Source organism: Macrotis lagotis, chromosome 2, assembly GCF_037893015.1.
Source record: "Macrotis lagotis isolate mMagLag1 chromosome 2, bilby.v1.9.chrom.fasta, whole genome shotgun sequence".
Classification (NCBI taxonomy): Eukaryota; Metazoa; Chordata; class Mammalia; order Peramelemorphia; family Peramelidae; genus Macrotis; species Macrotis lagotis.
Window position 1 is genome coordinate 241,961,255 of NC_133659.1, and position 14,793 is coordinate 241,976,047.

The 14,793-nt window shown below is 46.0% G+C and overlaps 2 protein-coding genes across 9 annotated transcripts in view; one reads left to right on the forward strand and one right to left on the reverse strand.

Moving 5' to 3' along the window:
- EIF5A (eukaryotic translation initiation factor 5A) overlaps positions 1-11,867 on the forward strand; it is a 68,042-nt gene extending 56,175 nt beyond the window's left edge. For 2 of the 7 annotated variants that reach the window (XM_074225468.1, XM_074225469.1), the window contains exons 2-6: positions 9,279-9,464; positions 10,475-10,579; positions 10,752-10,883; positions 10,967-11,040; positions 11,151-11,867. In XM_074225468.1, coding sequence (XP_074081569.1) covers positions 9,300-9,464; positions 10,475-10,579; positions 10,752-10,883; positions 10,967-11,029 — 465 coding nt within the window. In that variant the 5' untranslated portion in view covers positions 9,279-9,299 and the 3' untranslated portion in view covers positions 11,030-11,040; positions 11,151-11,867. The other 5 variants (XM_074225464.1, XM_074225465.1, XM_074225466.1 and 2 more) reach the window with 5 other exon arrangements.
- A 101-nt stretch (positions 11,868-11,968) lies between these two features.
- Positions 11,969-14,728, reverse strand: GPS2 (G protein pathway suppressor 2). 2 transcript variants are annotated; one of them, XM_074225462.1, is made up of 11 exons: positions 14,613-14,728; positions 14,127-14,314; positions 13,618-13,727; positions 13,406-13,518; positions 13,141-13,220; positions 12,969-13,051; positions 12,696-12,846; positions 12,512-12,601; positions 12,358-12,437; positions 12,187-12,282; positions 11,969-12,107 (listed from the first exon to the last, which is right to left on the reverse strand). In XM_074225462.1, exons 2-11 carry the CDS (start codon positions 14,218-14,220, stop codon positions 12,024-12,026), a joined length of 981 nt encoding a protein of 326 aa, XP_074081563.1. In that variant the 5' UTR covers positions 14,221-14,314; positions 14,613-14,728; the 3' UTR covers positions 11,969-12,023. The 2 variants fall into 2 exon arrangements, with proteins under 2 accessions (XP_074081563.1, XP_074081564.1); XM_074225463.1 differs by lacking the exons at positions 13,618-13,727; positions 14,613-14,728 and having other exon boundaries at positions 13,406-13,580; positions 14,127-14,446.
- Between the last annotated feature and the right edge of the window lie 65 nt (positions 14,729-14,793).

The following is a 14,793-nucleotide window of genomic DNA, read 5'->3' on the forward strand; positions in this document are numbered from 1 at the left end:
AGTGAGGGGAGATACTGTGAAAAGTTACCAGCCTCATTTTCTCCACTGGAGCCATCGGGGTCCAGTGGTCAAAACTGGATCAGCCTGGGTGCAGTGGGAGACTTTGAACCTTTGTTGTTGTTGTTGGCAAGGTGATGGGGTTAAGTGACTTGCCCGAGGTCATATAGCTAGGTAATAAGTGTCTGGGGTCATATTTGAACTCAAGTCCTCCTGGACTCCAGGGCTGGAGCTCTATTCACTTAGCCACTTATCTGCCTGACCTGGTTGCTTTTAAAAGCTAAATCTTTTCCCAGGTCATATTTTGACTGAATCAATGCCCATTCAGTCATTAAGGTAAGGAGAGATGAGGAGAAGAGGCCAAAAATGACCACTTCAAAAAAAAAATTAAGCTGGGAGGGTAAGACCCTTAGAGTTTTTCAGTAATCTAGAAAAGCTGGTTAAAAATCAATCTAGGGGCAGCTAGGCAGAGCACTGGTCTTGAAGTCAAGACGATCTGAGTTCAAATTTGATGGAAGACACTTAATAATTGCCTAGCTGTGTGACCTTGGGAAAGTCACTTAACCCTACTGCCTTGCAACCCCCTCCCCCCCCAAAAAAATCAATCTGTGAGGGTAAGACCCTCAGGGTTTCTAACCAAAACAGAAATAATTGGTTTTTACATTCACCCTGAGCCAATCTGGGGCCCAGATAGTGACCAGGCTTAATCATGACCCTGGCTTAAGCTATCTTTTCAGGTTTCTGTGACTGAAATTTATTTTCCTTTGAAAGGAAGGAGGGAAGGAAGCAAGGGAAGAGGGAAGAAAGGAAGAAGCTATGTTTCTCAATTTTGCCATCAGGGGGCAGCTCCTACTACTCACATAGGTTGTTTGTCTTTTGTTCTCAAAGAGGACCTGGACATCAGGAAGGTGATGCCATAACATACAAGTGAATTGGTTTTCAATGAAGGGATGCTGTACAGAAAGTTATCAGCCTCATTTTCTCATCTGGAGGTATCTGGGTCCAGTGGCCAGCTATGGATCAGGATAACTAAAGCTGCTTTAATTGTACACTATGTACCTGAGGCACAGTGTTGGCTTGTATGCTGTTTTCCCTAAAACTTCAGAGAGGCAATGTGTGATCATGCCAACTTTTCAGGGAGGGAATCCAACATCTAATTTTCTGTCTAGGTGGCAGTGTCCTCTAGTCAACAACCAAACAGTCCAAACAGAGTTTCTCTGGTACATACTGTTCTATAAAACAGCTTCTCTAGAGGCTGCAGTATCCCTTCTGGCCACCAAAGGAAACTCAGCTTGTCAGTATCTAAGTAGCATTCCAACAACTGCACAATGATACAAGATAGGTTGCTAGTTGAATTCAGAATTTAGCTAGAGCACCACTCTCATAAAATATGAAATGTTGCTCAAAATTATTAAAATAGGAAACCTAGAGCTCTAGCCCCCATCCAACACCAGCTCAGATCTCATCTCTCGGCCTACATTCACAATATAGTGAAAAATAACAAAAAAAGAAATGTTAAACATTCCTAAATAGTCTCCTCTGTCTTACCTCTCAGTTCTTCAGATGAGACCAGAGAATTCCCAAATTGCTCTCACAGATCATAGAAAGGAAATAAGGGGAAAGAAATATTTATTTGGAATTCTAAATCTGGGCAATGCGGTAGAAACAAGGAAAGATGGGGAAAGTACTGGGATACATTTCTCATCCAGGGTTTACCAATCTACTATACTTTTTAATAGCTGACAGTTTCAGGTTCTTTCTGATATTCTCTTTTCCCCTCATTCTAGTCTCTGCCTTTTCTTCTTGATACAAATCATTTCCATAGTGATAGTCTGAGCTCTTTATCCTTGGGTACTAGTCACCAAAGAGAAGATACTGGATCATGGCAGCATTCAGCTGAGGCTACTCATCAGTCCCAAAGAGTTAGCTGTCAATATCCAATATTGTAAAGAAGATGCCACACTCATTCTTGTCATTCTCTGTCTGACTCTTATTCTGACTTGCACTTCTTTTCATTAGACTTAAGGTCCTTGAGAGTCAGGGGGTAGGAAAAGGGGCTTTTTCTACTCTATCATCTGAGAAACTTCCAATTTCATAGACAAAATCTTTCCCATTAACTCCCCTCTCCCTTTCTTCCCAATACCCAGCTGTATATTTTATGTATAAGAAATTCTCACCTCAGAAAATAAATAAAGACTAAGGTCAGATAGATAGATAGATACAAAGACAGATAAAAATTTATCATAATTTGGAGTTAAGCATTGTTTTAATTAGAGTGCCTGATCAGTACTAGCCAGGAAGAAAGAAATGTTGGGGCTTGTATCACTGGCAGAGGTAAGCTTGGACCAGCTTATTTCTTTTAAATAGATTAGAAATACTCTTTGAAAGTGAACTTCACTTATAGGGAAACCTTGACAGAGAGCACCAAAGCTTACATTCTTGTTTGACCCTCTACTTAGCCATATTCCAGCACATTAATAAAGCCTAGCACTTCTGTGTTTGATTTGTTCAGCATATTTAAAAGCCTTCATGTAATCATGGATACATCGGTACCATTCCAGATAGCAGAACTATATAAGAAATGATTATTGAATCCCATGAAAGAAAATGGGACAATACTGGGTGAACCAGAACTCCAGAGAGCTCTTGACACTCCACAATTCATCCATTACTTTTTAATTACAGCCATCCAGCCCAGGCACTTGTTTAATCCTGTCTCCTCATGATCTTATGGACCATAGCATGACAATTGTCCTGAGTTTTTTTTGGCAAAGATACTGGAGTGGTTTGCCATTTACTTAAATAGAGTTTAGGTGACTTGCTCAAGGTCATAACAACTAGTGAGTGTCTGAGCTCAGATTTGAACTCAGGTTTTCTTGACTCTCTCCCTTGTGGCATCTAGCTCTGAAATTGAAATAAAAACTGAGGGGGGAAAAAGTAGCTTTCACCTTCATAGCATTTGAAGAGAAATTGCTGCCTCACAAAGTCAGGTATATCCATTGCCACATAGCTGCCTTTGATCAATTGAAGTACATGGAAAAAGCATATGTTCCATAGGTGCAGGATGTTTGTGTATTAAGAGGGTATCTCATGTGACACTTGAGCTGTTGCAGTAACAGAAGCTTTACCCTTCTAGTTATCTTTTGCAAACCTATTAACCAGTGAAGGAGTGCAATATATAATTTGTCCATGAGGTGGCACTATACTTCAGACACCAGCCCAGTCTGTGTCAGTCTTATTGACCCATGGAACAAGAGGTCGTCTTCTAATGTTAGCTGTTCACTTTGCCAAATCACATGGTTCCAAACAGCTGGGCAAGAAGGAAACTTGCCAATTGAAATCTCCGTAAGAAGAAATTGGCAAGGAGATTTCGAACAAAAATGCCTTTTTTTAACGTAAAATTTTTTAATTGAAATTTTATTTTTCCAGTGGTAATGGTAGTTTTTCAACATAAACCTGTTTGCAAATTTATGAATTCCACATTTTTCTACCACTCCCCCTTCCCTCTTGTTGTCCCCATGTCAGCAAAAAGTTATACATGTACAATTGTGTTTAACATATTTACATATTAGTCATTTTGGGAAAGAGGAATTAGAACTAAGAGGAAAAGGAAAAAAACAATGGGAAAGGAATGAAAAATAAGAGAAGTTTTTTAAAAAAGCGAACATAGTATATATTCAGATTCCCGTGGTTTTTCACCCTCTGGATGTAGATGACATTGGCCATAAAAGGTCCTTGATCTCTAAATAGCTCATAATGTTGATCATCTCACAATGATGTTAATGTGAACAATGTTCTCTTGGTTCATTTCTTATAGTACTTCATAACATTCATATATGTTTACTTGTTCAGCTATTCCTCTAATTGATGGGTATCTCCTCAATTTCCAATTCTTTGCCACTACAAAAAAAGCAGCTATAAATATTTTTGAACATGTGATATTTTTCCTGTTTTTATGATTTCTTTTGGACATATGCCTAATATTGGTATTGCTAAGTCAAAGGGTATGATCAGTTTTATTGCTCTTTGAGCATAGTTCCAGACAAAGTAAATTTTTAATGATAGTTTTTTTATATCACCTATTAAGCATACTCTAACTCCTTTCAGAGAACTGTCTCTCTGGGGGAAAAAAATGTTGTAAAAAGCTAACTTCATTTATTTATTTAGTAAAGTTAAACATAGATCCTGCTTAGCTGATGGTTGGCAACTTTTATTTTCCTGTGCTGTACCTGTCCTGGTGGTTTGCCTTGACTTTGACACCCTGGGGGTTGCCCCATAGTTTATGGAATCTTCTCCAGCAAAGGGGTAGGAGGAAGAAAAGAGCACCCAGAATATAAACATGAATCAGTTTATGGAACAAAGACTATATCATTCCTACACAGAAAAAGGAATGTTAGGCAATAATCATAGGATCATTACAATCCATTTGAAGAGCTTGAGAATCACTTGCTGAGTGACATTTTTAGGGCTTTTTTTTAAAATCAATATTATATTTCACCTGGATTGATTACTGCCATCTTTTTGTACGATTCATTCTGTCCCTGTCTCTCTTTCTCCCTCTACTGCCCCTCTCTCCCCCATACTCTTCTGTCCACTGATGTTGCAGCCCAGGACTGGCTATCAAGCTGCTTTGGTGCCTGGGAAAGAGGATAATGACTTGCTTTTAGACACTCACACCTTCACCTAAAGTTAAAGAGCAAAAAAATGGGAAGTTGCCCTGTCCCAGCCTAAAATCTCTAAGATTTTCATGAGCTCAGGAATTTCAAAGAAATGGAGAAAGTGTACCCTCCCTACTGGACCCAATGCAGAGCCTAGAAAGACATCCTAATACTTCAAGACTGGTAGACAGAAGGGGTCTGAGTTTTGTAGTACTGATATAGAATTAAGTGAACAGAACCAGGAAAGCAATATATGCAATAACATCATCACTAAGACATATTTTGAGAGATTTAAGATCTCTGGTTTTCTCCTTTAGTATATCCATAAGTTTGGTCCAACAGTTAATCCAAAAACTTTTTTTGTTAGCACACAGTATAAAGCCTATAACTCATCATGACTGACATTCAAAGAATATCTAAGTCTACCTTAGTGTTGGTATACAAGGAGAGTGACTCCCTGATATGTGTGTAACTCTGGTCCACCCTGAATTTCCATGACCTGATTACCAAGTGAGCATGCTCCAAAGGGTGGAGAAAGGACTGCTATATAAAAAAAAATTGACATGCAGAATTGCACATCATATTCTACCACTTCAGCAAACAAGGGGGAGGTATCTTTTTTCTCAATTAACAAAAATCAGCCTTCTTTTCATCTCACCTCTTCTGATCTCACATGCTGGAAAAGAAAAGTCAAGACAATTGTAACAAATACATATAATAGCCTCTTTGTTAGAAGGTAGATATTTTTAATCAGTAGTTATCTGGAATTATGGTCAGAGTTCTAAAATCTTTTAAAATTGTCTTTACAATACTGTTATGGTATAATTTCTCTTTTTTGCTTTTATTCACTTCATTCCTTTTCAGGTTCATATAAGTTCCCAGGTTTTTCTAAAAACATCTTTATCATTTCTTTTTTTAGGTTTTTGCAAGGCAAGGAGGTTAAGTGGCTTGCCCAAGGCCACACAGCTAGGTAATTATTAAGTATCTGAGGTTGGATTTGAACTCAGGCCCTCCTGACTCCAGGGCTGGTGCTCCATCCATTGCGCCACCTAGCTGCCCCTTCTTTATCATTTCTTGTAGAAAAATAATAGCATTCTAGCACACTCATGCCATTTGTTCAGACATTTTCTAGTTGATGGGCAAAGAGGTATCTTCTCATGTCTTCTTTGAGGCCAAGCTTGAGCTTTCCAATTCTATAGCAGTCAATTTTATTCTTTCCATTTATAAAATCCTTGCATTTAGTTTTCCTGCTGTTACTTATTTCACTTTGCATCATTTGCTATGACTATACCTGCTTATCATATTATCATATTCCCCATTTTATTTATATTCATGTACCGTAATTTGGCTATTATCGAATTGATTGGTGACACGTCTCTCTTCTCACTGACCTCTTTGGGATACATGTTTTTATAGTAAGATTTCTGGTCATTTTGCATAATTCCTGATTGCCTTCCCAAGTACTTGTACCAATTCACAGATTCAACTATTATCTTCTGTAAAGTTTTTTCCCTAAGGATCCTCAAGCCTAACTTTCACAGATGAGGCAGGATGTTGCTTACTCGTGTACTTTCATCTGTTTACACATTAGGTAATATTCTAGAGTGGATCAGCCTACTTAGTTGCCATAGAAACTAGTTAAGGGTCTTTGAAACAAGATGGTGGCCGGAGGTAGTTTCGCTCTAGCCTCGGATGGTAACTCTATGGTAAATCCGGGGTGAACACACTGAAGCTGGGAAGAGAGCGGATTTCGTCGCGCACATGCGCGTTAAGACTCGAGGAAGCCAGACTGAAAGCGACTTCACGCGCAAGTCCGAGCGGCCCGCTGCTCAGTTTGGTCCGGGGCGGGGGAGGGGGCGGGAAAGTGCACTGCGGGTTGACTTGAGACACATGCGCAATGTCAGCTGTGGCGAAGCTTGGGTGGGGCGTTCTCCAGAGGCTGCCGGAGGCGGGGGGGGGGGGGCGAGGCCTTCACCGCGCACCGGCTCACTGGCGACGTCGACAGAGGAAGGAGTGGGCGGTCTAGTACACATGCGCTCTGAGGCGCAGACTTGCCTTAGGAGGGTGTGGCGAGAAGCGAGGCTCCCTGCGCAGGCGCGGGGGCTGACTGGTTGGACGAGAGGGTTTAGGAGGCGGGGGGGGAAAGTGCGCCTGCGCGTTGTGGGAGGGTTGGGAGTACTGGGGAACTTCGGAGGAACGCAATGCGCAAGCGCACTAATCTATGGCTGGGTGAGTGAGAGGGGGGAGGAGCGGGGAATAAGTTGGTGCGCCTGCGTAGTGCGGGGGTGGAGCGCGGAGGGGGTGGGGGGAGAATAAGGGGAGAGCGCTTGCGCGGCTGTCAGACGGCTGCTTGGTTGGTCAGTGGGGAGCCAGCGCGTGCGCACTAGGACCCGTGTGCAGCAGCAGCGGCAGCGGCGGCGGCGGCGGCGGCGGCGGCGGTAGCGGCGGCGGCGGCGGCGGCGGCGGCGGCGGCGGCAGCGGCGGCAGTAGGCTTGGCGGTAGCGGTTGAGCTTGCGGCGGGCGGACCGGAGTCTAGTCGGTACGTTCGCACGAGGTGAGGGCGGGTAGTGTGCGCGTGCGCAAATGCCCCAGTTGGGGAAGCTCAGAGGAGGGAATAGAACGGAGCGGAACGGAGGGGCTGGCGGACAGGCGGGGGAGGGGAAGGGCAGGCGGTCGCCTCTCGGGGCCCGCACTGGGAGGGAGGGTCGGGGTGAGAGCGCGGAGGGAAGGGCGGGAGCACGCGCTCGCCCTGCGGGGCTGGCGCGTGGTGCGGCGGTTACGGTCCGGGCGGGTGACGTTGGCGCGACGCAGGGTGAAGGGGGGGTGCTGGGGGAAGGTTGAGCGGCGAGCGCGGGGCCGCCACGCTGGAGAACGTGGAGCCGGAGACCACGAGGGGACCCGGACATTGGGCTCCTCTCGCGGGATGGGGAGGGAATGAGACCACGTGGGTGAGCCGGAGGGGGAGGAGGAGAGAATGAGCCACGCGGGACCGTTGGGCTGGGGCCTGGGACTTGGGGGGATTTGGGGTCGCCCCGCGCGGACACGTGAGATGGGGGTCGGGATTGCTCCCCGGGTCGGGGGTTGGGCACGCGAGGGCCCTGGTGGGGCACTGGGGCCAGAAGGCATAAGAGGGCTGAAAGACTTGGGGGAGGGGCTTCTGGGGTACAGGAAGTTGGATTTGTTGGGGGGGCGTTGGGGGAAATCCCTCGGTTTCCCCCTCTACTGGAGAAGGTGGCTCCGAGTGGGAGGGAGGGGGATTGTAAGGCCACATGGCCTCGGCGAGGCCTGGAGGGAGGGGGCAGGAAATCAAGACAGGGGCCCCCAACAGAGGGGTGAGGGGCCCGGGGGTAGGGAGGCACCGAAGGGAGGACAAGGCAGGCCATTTTCCCATCCCCCCACAAATCCTGAGTGAGGGTCCAGAGGGTAAGCAAAGAGGAGGGAACATTTAAAGGGGGAGGTTTCGGAGACAAAATTAAGGGAATTAAAAATTGGCGATCCGGGCTGGGTTTCCTATATCTGCACTAGTGATTGGAAAGCCTCCTATTAGCATGTATTAGCTCCGCCACTTAGGCCTTATACCATTCTAGTGTACCTTTTAAAGTCTTTTGGAATGAGGGATTTGGACTTGTAGAATTATCGCAGAAATTGGAGGAGGTGGGGGAAAGAGAAAATTTAAGGGATAGAAGGAAAAGGATGGGTGAGGTGACTTGATTTCCTCTGCACTTAAAAACTTAATAATCTATTTGAACTATATAAAGGGAGGTGGAGCAGAACAGCATCTTCCCTTACTGGTTTTGGGTAGTACTTCTTAAGCTTTTTTGAGTTCTCAATCCATGACATGGGTTTCCAGATGGCCACTTTTTCTCCTATCTCCATCCTTTCCTAAATTAGGAACTTTGCCTCCCTGTTACTTCTTTAAATATACATTGTGAAACTCTTCTAACTACCACCAGTAGATTGCCCCTGTGGTTCAATTTGTAACCCCAAACTTACCCCATGTGCCGCTTCGGCCTGAGGCCTATTACAGTACAGGTGCATGCTGGGAAAAGTGGGAGGGGCCCCTGGGGGAGGCCTGGTATTTGGGTTTCCTGAGGGAGCTATGACTGGTTGTTTATCCGAAGAAGAGTAGATCCTTTTCCTTTCTCTCCTTTCCCAGACAAAATCTGGTAGCTTAGGTTTGGGTGACTGGGAATCTCCCTGGCTGAGGTGCCTTGGGAATTCTTGTACCACTAGTAGGTGTAGGGGTGTGTGCGTGTGTGACAACTGTGGGTGGAGTCCTGAGCTCTCAGTCTCCACCCAGTCCCCTAGCTTTAGCCCAACTCCACCCAGTTGCTCAGAACTCTTTAACTAATTATAGCCTTGCCTCCCTTTTTTGGGGAGGGAAGAAGGTGACAAATAGGGGAAAAGAGAAAAAAATGGATTCTTCCTTATTGGGAAGTAAGAGTAATATCAGTATAGTAATACTCTAAATCTCCCATCCCCCACAGTTTAGATACCAACTATTACCCTGTCCTGCTCTTCCAGGTCTTGACTTTTAGCAAGATTCAGGAATTTGGGTATCATTGGGGAAATAGCCATAGGGAGTTTAAAGAACTTTTTAACACCTTTTTTCTCCCCCCTCAGTTGGAATAGAAGTCTCTCAAAATGGCAGATGACCTGGACTTCGAGACGGGGGATGCAGGGGCATCAGCTACCTTTCCCATGCAGTGCTCTGCCTTGCGCAAGAATGGCTTTGTGGTGCTCAAAGGCCGACCCTGTAAGATAGTTGAGATGTCCACTTCCAAGACTGGAAAGCATGGCCATGCCAAGGTCAGAAACTCCCTCATTTTGTCTTTTGCTTCCCAGCCTGCTTATATCCCTTATAGCCCACTTGCTTTTGGCTCTTTCTTCCCCCAAACCTGCTTTCTGTATGAGATTATCTGATGCCTTCAACCTTGGCTTACTGGCTTCTTAGCCAACCAGTTCTACTTCTTCACCTTCCCCATTTTCTTCCTGTCTCTTTCAACCTCTGGATTCCTCTTAAAAGTCCCTGCTTCAGTAGCCTTTTTTCTTATCTTGAATTCCAGACTTGCTCTTAACTTCTGTTCTCTCCATCCCCTCAAACCCTTTTTAGATTCCTTTTGTTTAGACTATTGATCCTAGATGCAACCCTTCCCTCTAATTTATGTTGCATTTAGGGCAGAAAGAGTCATAGGAATATCATGTCCAGCATACTGCAATTCTAGTAGTTTTGGCTTTGTTACCTGTTGCTGTCTTATTCCTACTTTTGTTTCTGAAAAGTTTGTTCTTTTCTGATAACTGAACCAGTTTCTTTCTTTTCTCATCTAACTCATCTAAGTTCTCTTTCAATAATTTCTATCTCTAGATTTCTGCTTTCCTTCTCTTTAACATCCTCACACAGCCTGTTTTCTTGACTTTAGATTTTTGGCTCCTGATGATCATTTCTCCTGCCTTGGGAGATTGGGGCTATATCTATCTGGCCCAAACTACCCCTGCTTCCTAGAAACATTTCCCTGAGTGCACGGTGTCTTATCTTAAACCTAGACTTATTCAGTTTTTAGTTCTTTCCTATTTAATAAACCCTGGTTAACCTCCAGTGCCACCTATTTTTGTGTCTGTATATACCCGTCTCTGCCCCTCCTGGGACTCACTGCCATGAGTAATCTGACTCATTTGGGGAAGGGAGAGATCTCACTCTTCCTGTCATAAATTGCTGGTTTCCTTCAACATGGTATATATATACACACACACACATATATATTTTGTCTATGTGTGTGTATATATATGTATATACATATAATATATATTTAAACACCTAGGTTCATCTGGTTGGTATCGATATCTTTACTGGGAAGAAATATGAAGATATCTGCCCTTCAACCCACAACATGGATGTGCCCAATATCAAGAGAAATGATTTCCAGGTATTTGGAAAGGTTTTGAACTAGAGCTATCTAGGTTTTGGGGGAAGCATTAATTCAGAAAATGAAAGTACTGAATTTTAAAGTTAGAGAGATGGGGGGAGGAGGGCTTTTAAGGTGTGGAGTTCATGATAGTGAAATGAGAGTTCTTTCTTTTTGATTACTCCTCCCCCAGCTGATTGGGATTCAGGATGGCTACCTGTCACTGCTCCAGGACAGTGGGGAGGTGAGGGAGGACCTTCGTTTACCTGAGGGTGACCTTGGCAAGGAGATTGAGCAAAAGTATGACTGTGGAGAAGAGATCCTGGTAAGTCCCAGTCTCCCTGTTCTTGTTTTCCAATTCCAATGCTCATTTGAAGAGTTTTGGATCCTGATCCCCTTTTCCTACAGATAACGGTGCTGTCAGCTATGACAGAGGAAGCAGCTGTTGCAATCAAGGCCATGGCAAAGTAACTGGCCCCCAGGTGGGTTTTCTTTCTTCTTCCACCCATTCCCCCCCCCAAAAAAAAAAACAAACTAAAAGTTCACCCATGTGTTTTATTGGTTGTCCTAATTTTTTTCCCCCCATTTTCAGGGTGGTGGTGGCTGCAGCAGCAGCAGTGGCAGCGGCAGCAGCGGCGCCTGAAGAGGCCTTCCCTCTCCTCTCCAGCCTGGTCAGGCTTTGGCCCCGCCCTGGCTGGACGCCTACTCTATTTCTTTGATGTTTTATTTTGGTTTTTTTCTCAGTCCCGGGAGCTTCCCCCACCCCTCCCCTTTTAGTCCAGCCCTATCTCCCCCAACCCCTTGGACAAAATGGGGGCAGGGCCTTGGTAAAACTGCCCCCTTCTCTCCCCCACCTCACACTACAGCCCTGGTGGGGGAGAGGGGATGGGGGCTCCTTGAGATTTAGTTTTTTTCTTTTTTATTATTCAATCTGGAAGCAGAAAGCTGTGGATTCTGGATTCTGGCAAAATTCCTGTGCCCCCTCTCCTACCTATCCTGTCTGGCCTCCTGGTTCCCCCATACCTCACCTAGCACCACTCCTCCTTCCTCCAACAGGGGACCAGACTCTTCTCTCCCCTCCCCCCATCTGCCTGTGTCTTTCCCCAAATCTCTTTCAGTGGGAGAAGGGACAGGAGTGGGGAGGGGCTCTACTCCCCTCCTCAGGCATCCAGGAGGGCCCCTAGCACCCATGGGCCCCACCCTTCCTTGCGGTTTTCTCCCTGACACATTTGTTAAAAATCAAACCTGAATAAAACTACAAGTTTAATATGACTTGCCCAAGCCTTCTACCTTCTTCAGGTAGAATTCACATTTTGGCTGCTTTTTTGGGGGGGTCGGTTATTTTGTGTTTTATCACCATTTGGTGATAAACTGAGGGGTGTAATTCAGACAGCAGGAAACAAGCTCTGATGACAGTTTAATTTTTATTAATTGGAGATCTGGAGAACCATTGCCCTGAGTCAAGTCACTTGTGATAAAAACGTTGATTTTGGCTGTGCTGAATAAAAGGGAGACGGGGGCCTGGTTGGCTGGTGGCTGCAAAGCTTGACTGTTGGGGGAACAAAGTAGAAAGTTGTCAGTATCTACAAACCCATTTTTCAAAAAGGTTTTGAATCCCACTTGAATACCTTTCCTGATGGTTGCATCTGTACTGGAAGCTGAGGTGTGGCTAAAAGCCCGGGGGTTGGGTGAAGGGCCTGGGGATGCATGGGCCGCAGAGAAGACTGTAACAAAAGACTTCAGTCAGCACTTCAGTTATTACCCAATCTTAATTATAAAACAACCTCTTAGAATCTCACCGAATCAGAGAAGCCAGATTGCTGATTAGCATGTTCTAGTTGCTTCTGAAGGGACAGGGCATTTCCAGGTTGTAGGAACCCTAGGACAAGAGGGATCAATCAGTGATAGGAAAAAGAAATAAGTTGGAATAAAAGGATATGTGTATGACGTTACCTGTTTGTGTGGGCTGGTAGTGGCCATGTACTGCATAGGACTGTGGCTGAGGCTGTGACAGGTACTGAACAGCAGGAAAAGCCGAAGGGGCTGAGAAGGAGGTTAGGCCCACAAGTCAAATTATCAAAAACTTCCGAAACCCTCTTCTCTTCTCATTCCCATTTCTTATCCTGTTTACACTCACCTCTGAGCTGTTGGCTGGGACTATATCCTGGCTGGGTGGGGCCATAGTGAGGTGGGGGCTGAGCTGCCCCATAGGCCCCTCCTGGGCTGCCCTGGAATTGTCCATGTTCTGAGGTTGCTGCAAAAGCTGTTGACCCCACAAAATGGCGGGTCTGGAGAAGTTGAGGCCAAGAAAAATGGGAGAGTGTAACATGCTTTTAAAGATGAGAAAACAGTCTTACAGGAGGATAGGCAACATTACCTTCATCATAGTACATATAATCCCCCCTCTTACCGTAAGCACTTGGGGTCCAAACATCTGCTTGGCCCTATCAGCAGACATAAGAGTTCCTGGTCTGCTGTGTCCTCCAGGGCTTCCTAGGATGTAAGGTTCAGAAGGTTTCAAGCTCTCCACCTCCATGACCCTTATGCCTCCTGTACCCACCCTTTTCCCGTGTCCACCTCACCCTGCATGCTGAGAAGATGTGTTCCAGTGTGCACTGCTAGACCTTGTTGATAAGCTGCAGATGTAAGTGTTGTCAAATCACTGAAGGGAAAATAAAAACAAAGACTTAAACCATTAAAGATTTTAAACTGGAAGAAAACTTTTAAGATTTAAGGAGATGAAATTTTAAAAATTAAAATTGGGTTTCCTAAACTAGGTTCATTCTTCAATACTAGGTTCCCTTTGCACAAAGCCAAACCTCACTCTAGGTCCTTCCATGTCCCCACCTTTGCTCCTTTCGACGTCTTTTCTCTTCCTCATGTAAAACTTTCTTGAGCTGCAAGAAGAGCTGATGTTTCTCCTCTTGTAGAGCTAGGAGCTTCTCTTGCAATTTAAGAATCTGAGAGGATCGCGGAAAAAGTGCAAGAAATTCTGTCAGGATGGAAGAGGTCTGTAGGGTGGCTAAAGAATATGTGTGTGTAAGTAAAATAATGCTCACCTGTTCTTTGGTTTCTTCTAATGACATCCTTTCTTCCATTTCCTTTTTCTTCCTCCTCTCCTGTTCTTCCTTCATTTTCTGTTCCATCATCTTGTCTACCTCCTCTTCCTCTGAGGAAGGGACATGGGGCTCTATCTTAAAGCTAGAAGGCATCTCTGACATCAACACACTCATTTTAAACAGAAAAAAGACCTTCATGGGGAAGGTGTGAGTCCGCAATTCAGGGTCCCACACCTAGGGGCACCAACTGCTGGAGGTAGTTGATGAGTGGTCTCCGAAGCAGGGAAGGCTAAAGTTTTCAAATCTGACTTCGGACACTTCCCAGCTGGGTGACTCTGGACGATTCCCTTAAAACTCTTGCCTCAGTTTTCTTAACTGTGAAATGGGGATAATTTCACCTTTCTTGCAAGGCAGTTCCCTCCCCCACTGACATAACCAGAGGCCAGATCTGTCAACACTGGGTTGTGGGACTGCAGTCTGCAACCCCCTGAGCACGCTCCCTCACTCACCCTGTCTCTTCCTCTCCCGCTCCATCATTATGTGTCGATGCAATGCCCTAGCCATGGCATTGGAGAGCTTGGGGCGTTCCAGCAGGGCCGGCATGATGACCGGCAGGGTGCTGTCACACAGACTGGGTGCGGATCCTGAGGCTCGGTCACTGACAATCCCGAAGGGAATCTAGTCACCCAGCAGCAATCTGGTTTGTCGGGGGATAAGCACTGTCACAGAGGTGTAGCGGGGCTGTCAGTCGCCGAAGGGGGGACCCGAGCGCCCTTCCCAGCACCCCGAACAAACGAAGCGGGCAGCTCCTGGGGAGTGAAGCCCCCCCCCCGGCCCCACCCCTGGGTCTGAAACTCAGCTCGCGGGCGGGGCCGGGGGCGGGGCCAGAGGGAGCCTCGGGCTCGTAGGCTACAATCGCTGGGGCGCGTGGGCCGGGTCACGTGCTCCTCCCGTCAGGCGCCCCGCCACCCCCCACCTCCCCCCGAGCCCATCACCTGTCCCGGTAGCGGAGCTGGGCTCGGGGTACCATACTGTGTCCCCCAACCTTCCCACTAGTCCAGCCGCTACCAGCAGGGCCCCGATGTGCGCAGGCGCGACCAGGGTCCGAAAGCCTTAGACTAGACCTCCAGGCCCCCAGCCCCTCCCTCCCTACCTACCTCCTCTTCCCCTTCACTT

Excerpts from the sequence above, each read along its gene's own strand:
- GPS2 (XM_074225462.1), bottom strand. The coding sequence starts at position 14,220 with ATGCCGGCCCTGCTGGAACGCCCCAAGCTCTCCAATGCCATGGCTAGG. Across the intron at positions 12,438-12,511 it reads CTACCAGCCCACACAAACAG|GGTTCCTACAACCTGGAAAT; the intron begins GTAACGTCATAC and ends CTCTTGTCCTAG. Across the intron at positions 12,108-12,186 it reads AGATGCAACCATCAGGAAAG|TCAAGCTTTGCAGCCACCAG; the intron begins GTATTCAAGTGG and ends TTCCCCCAACAG.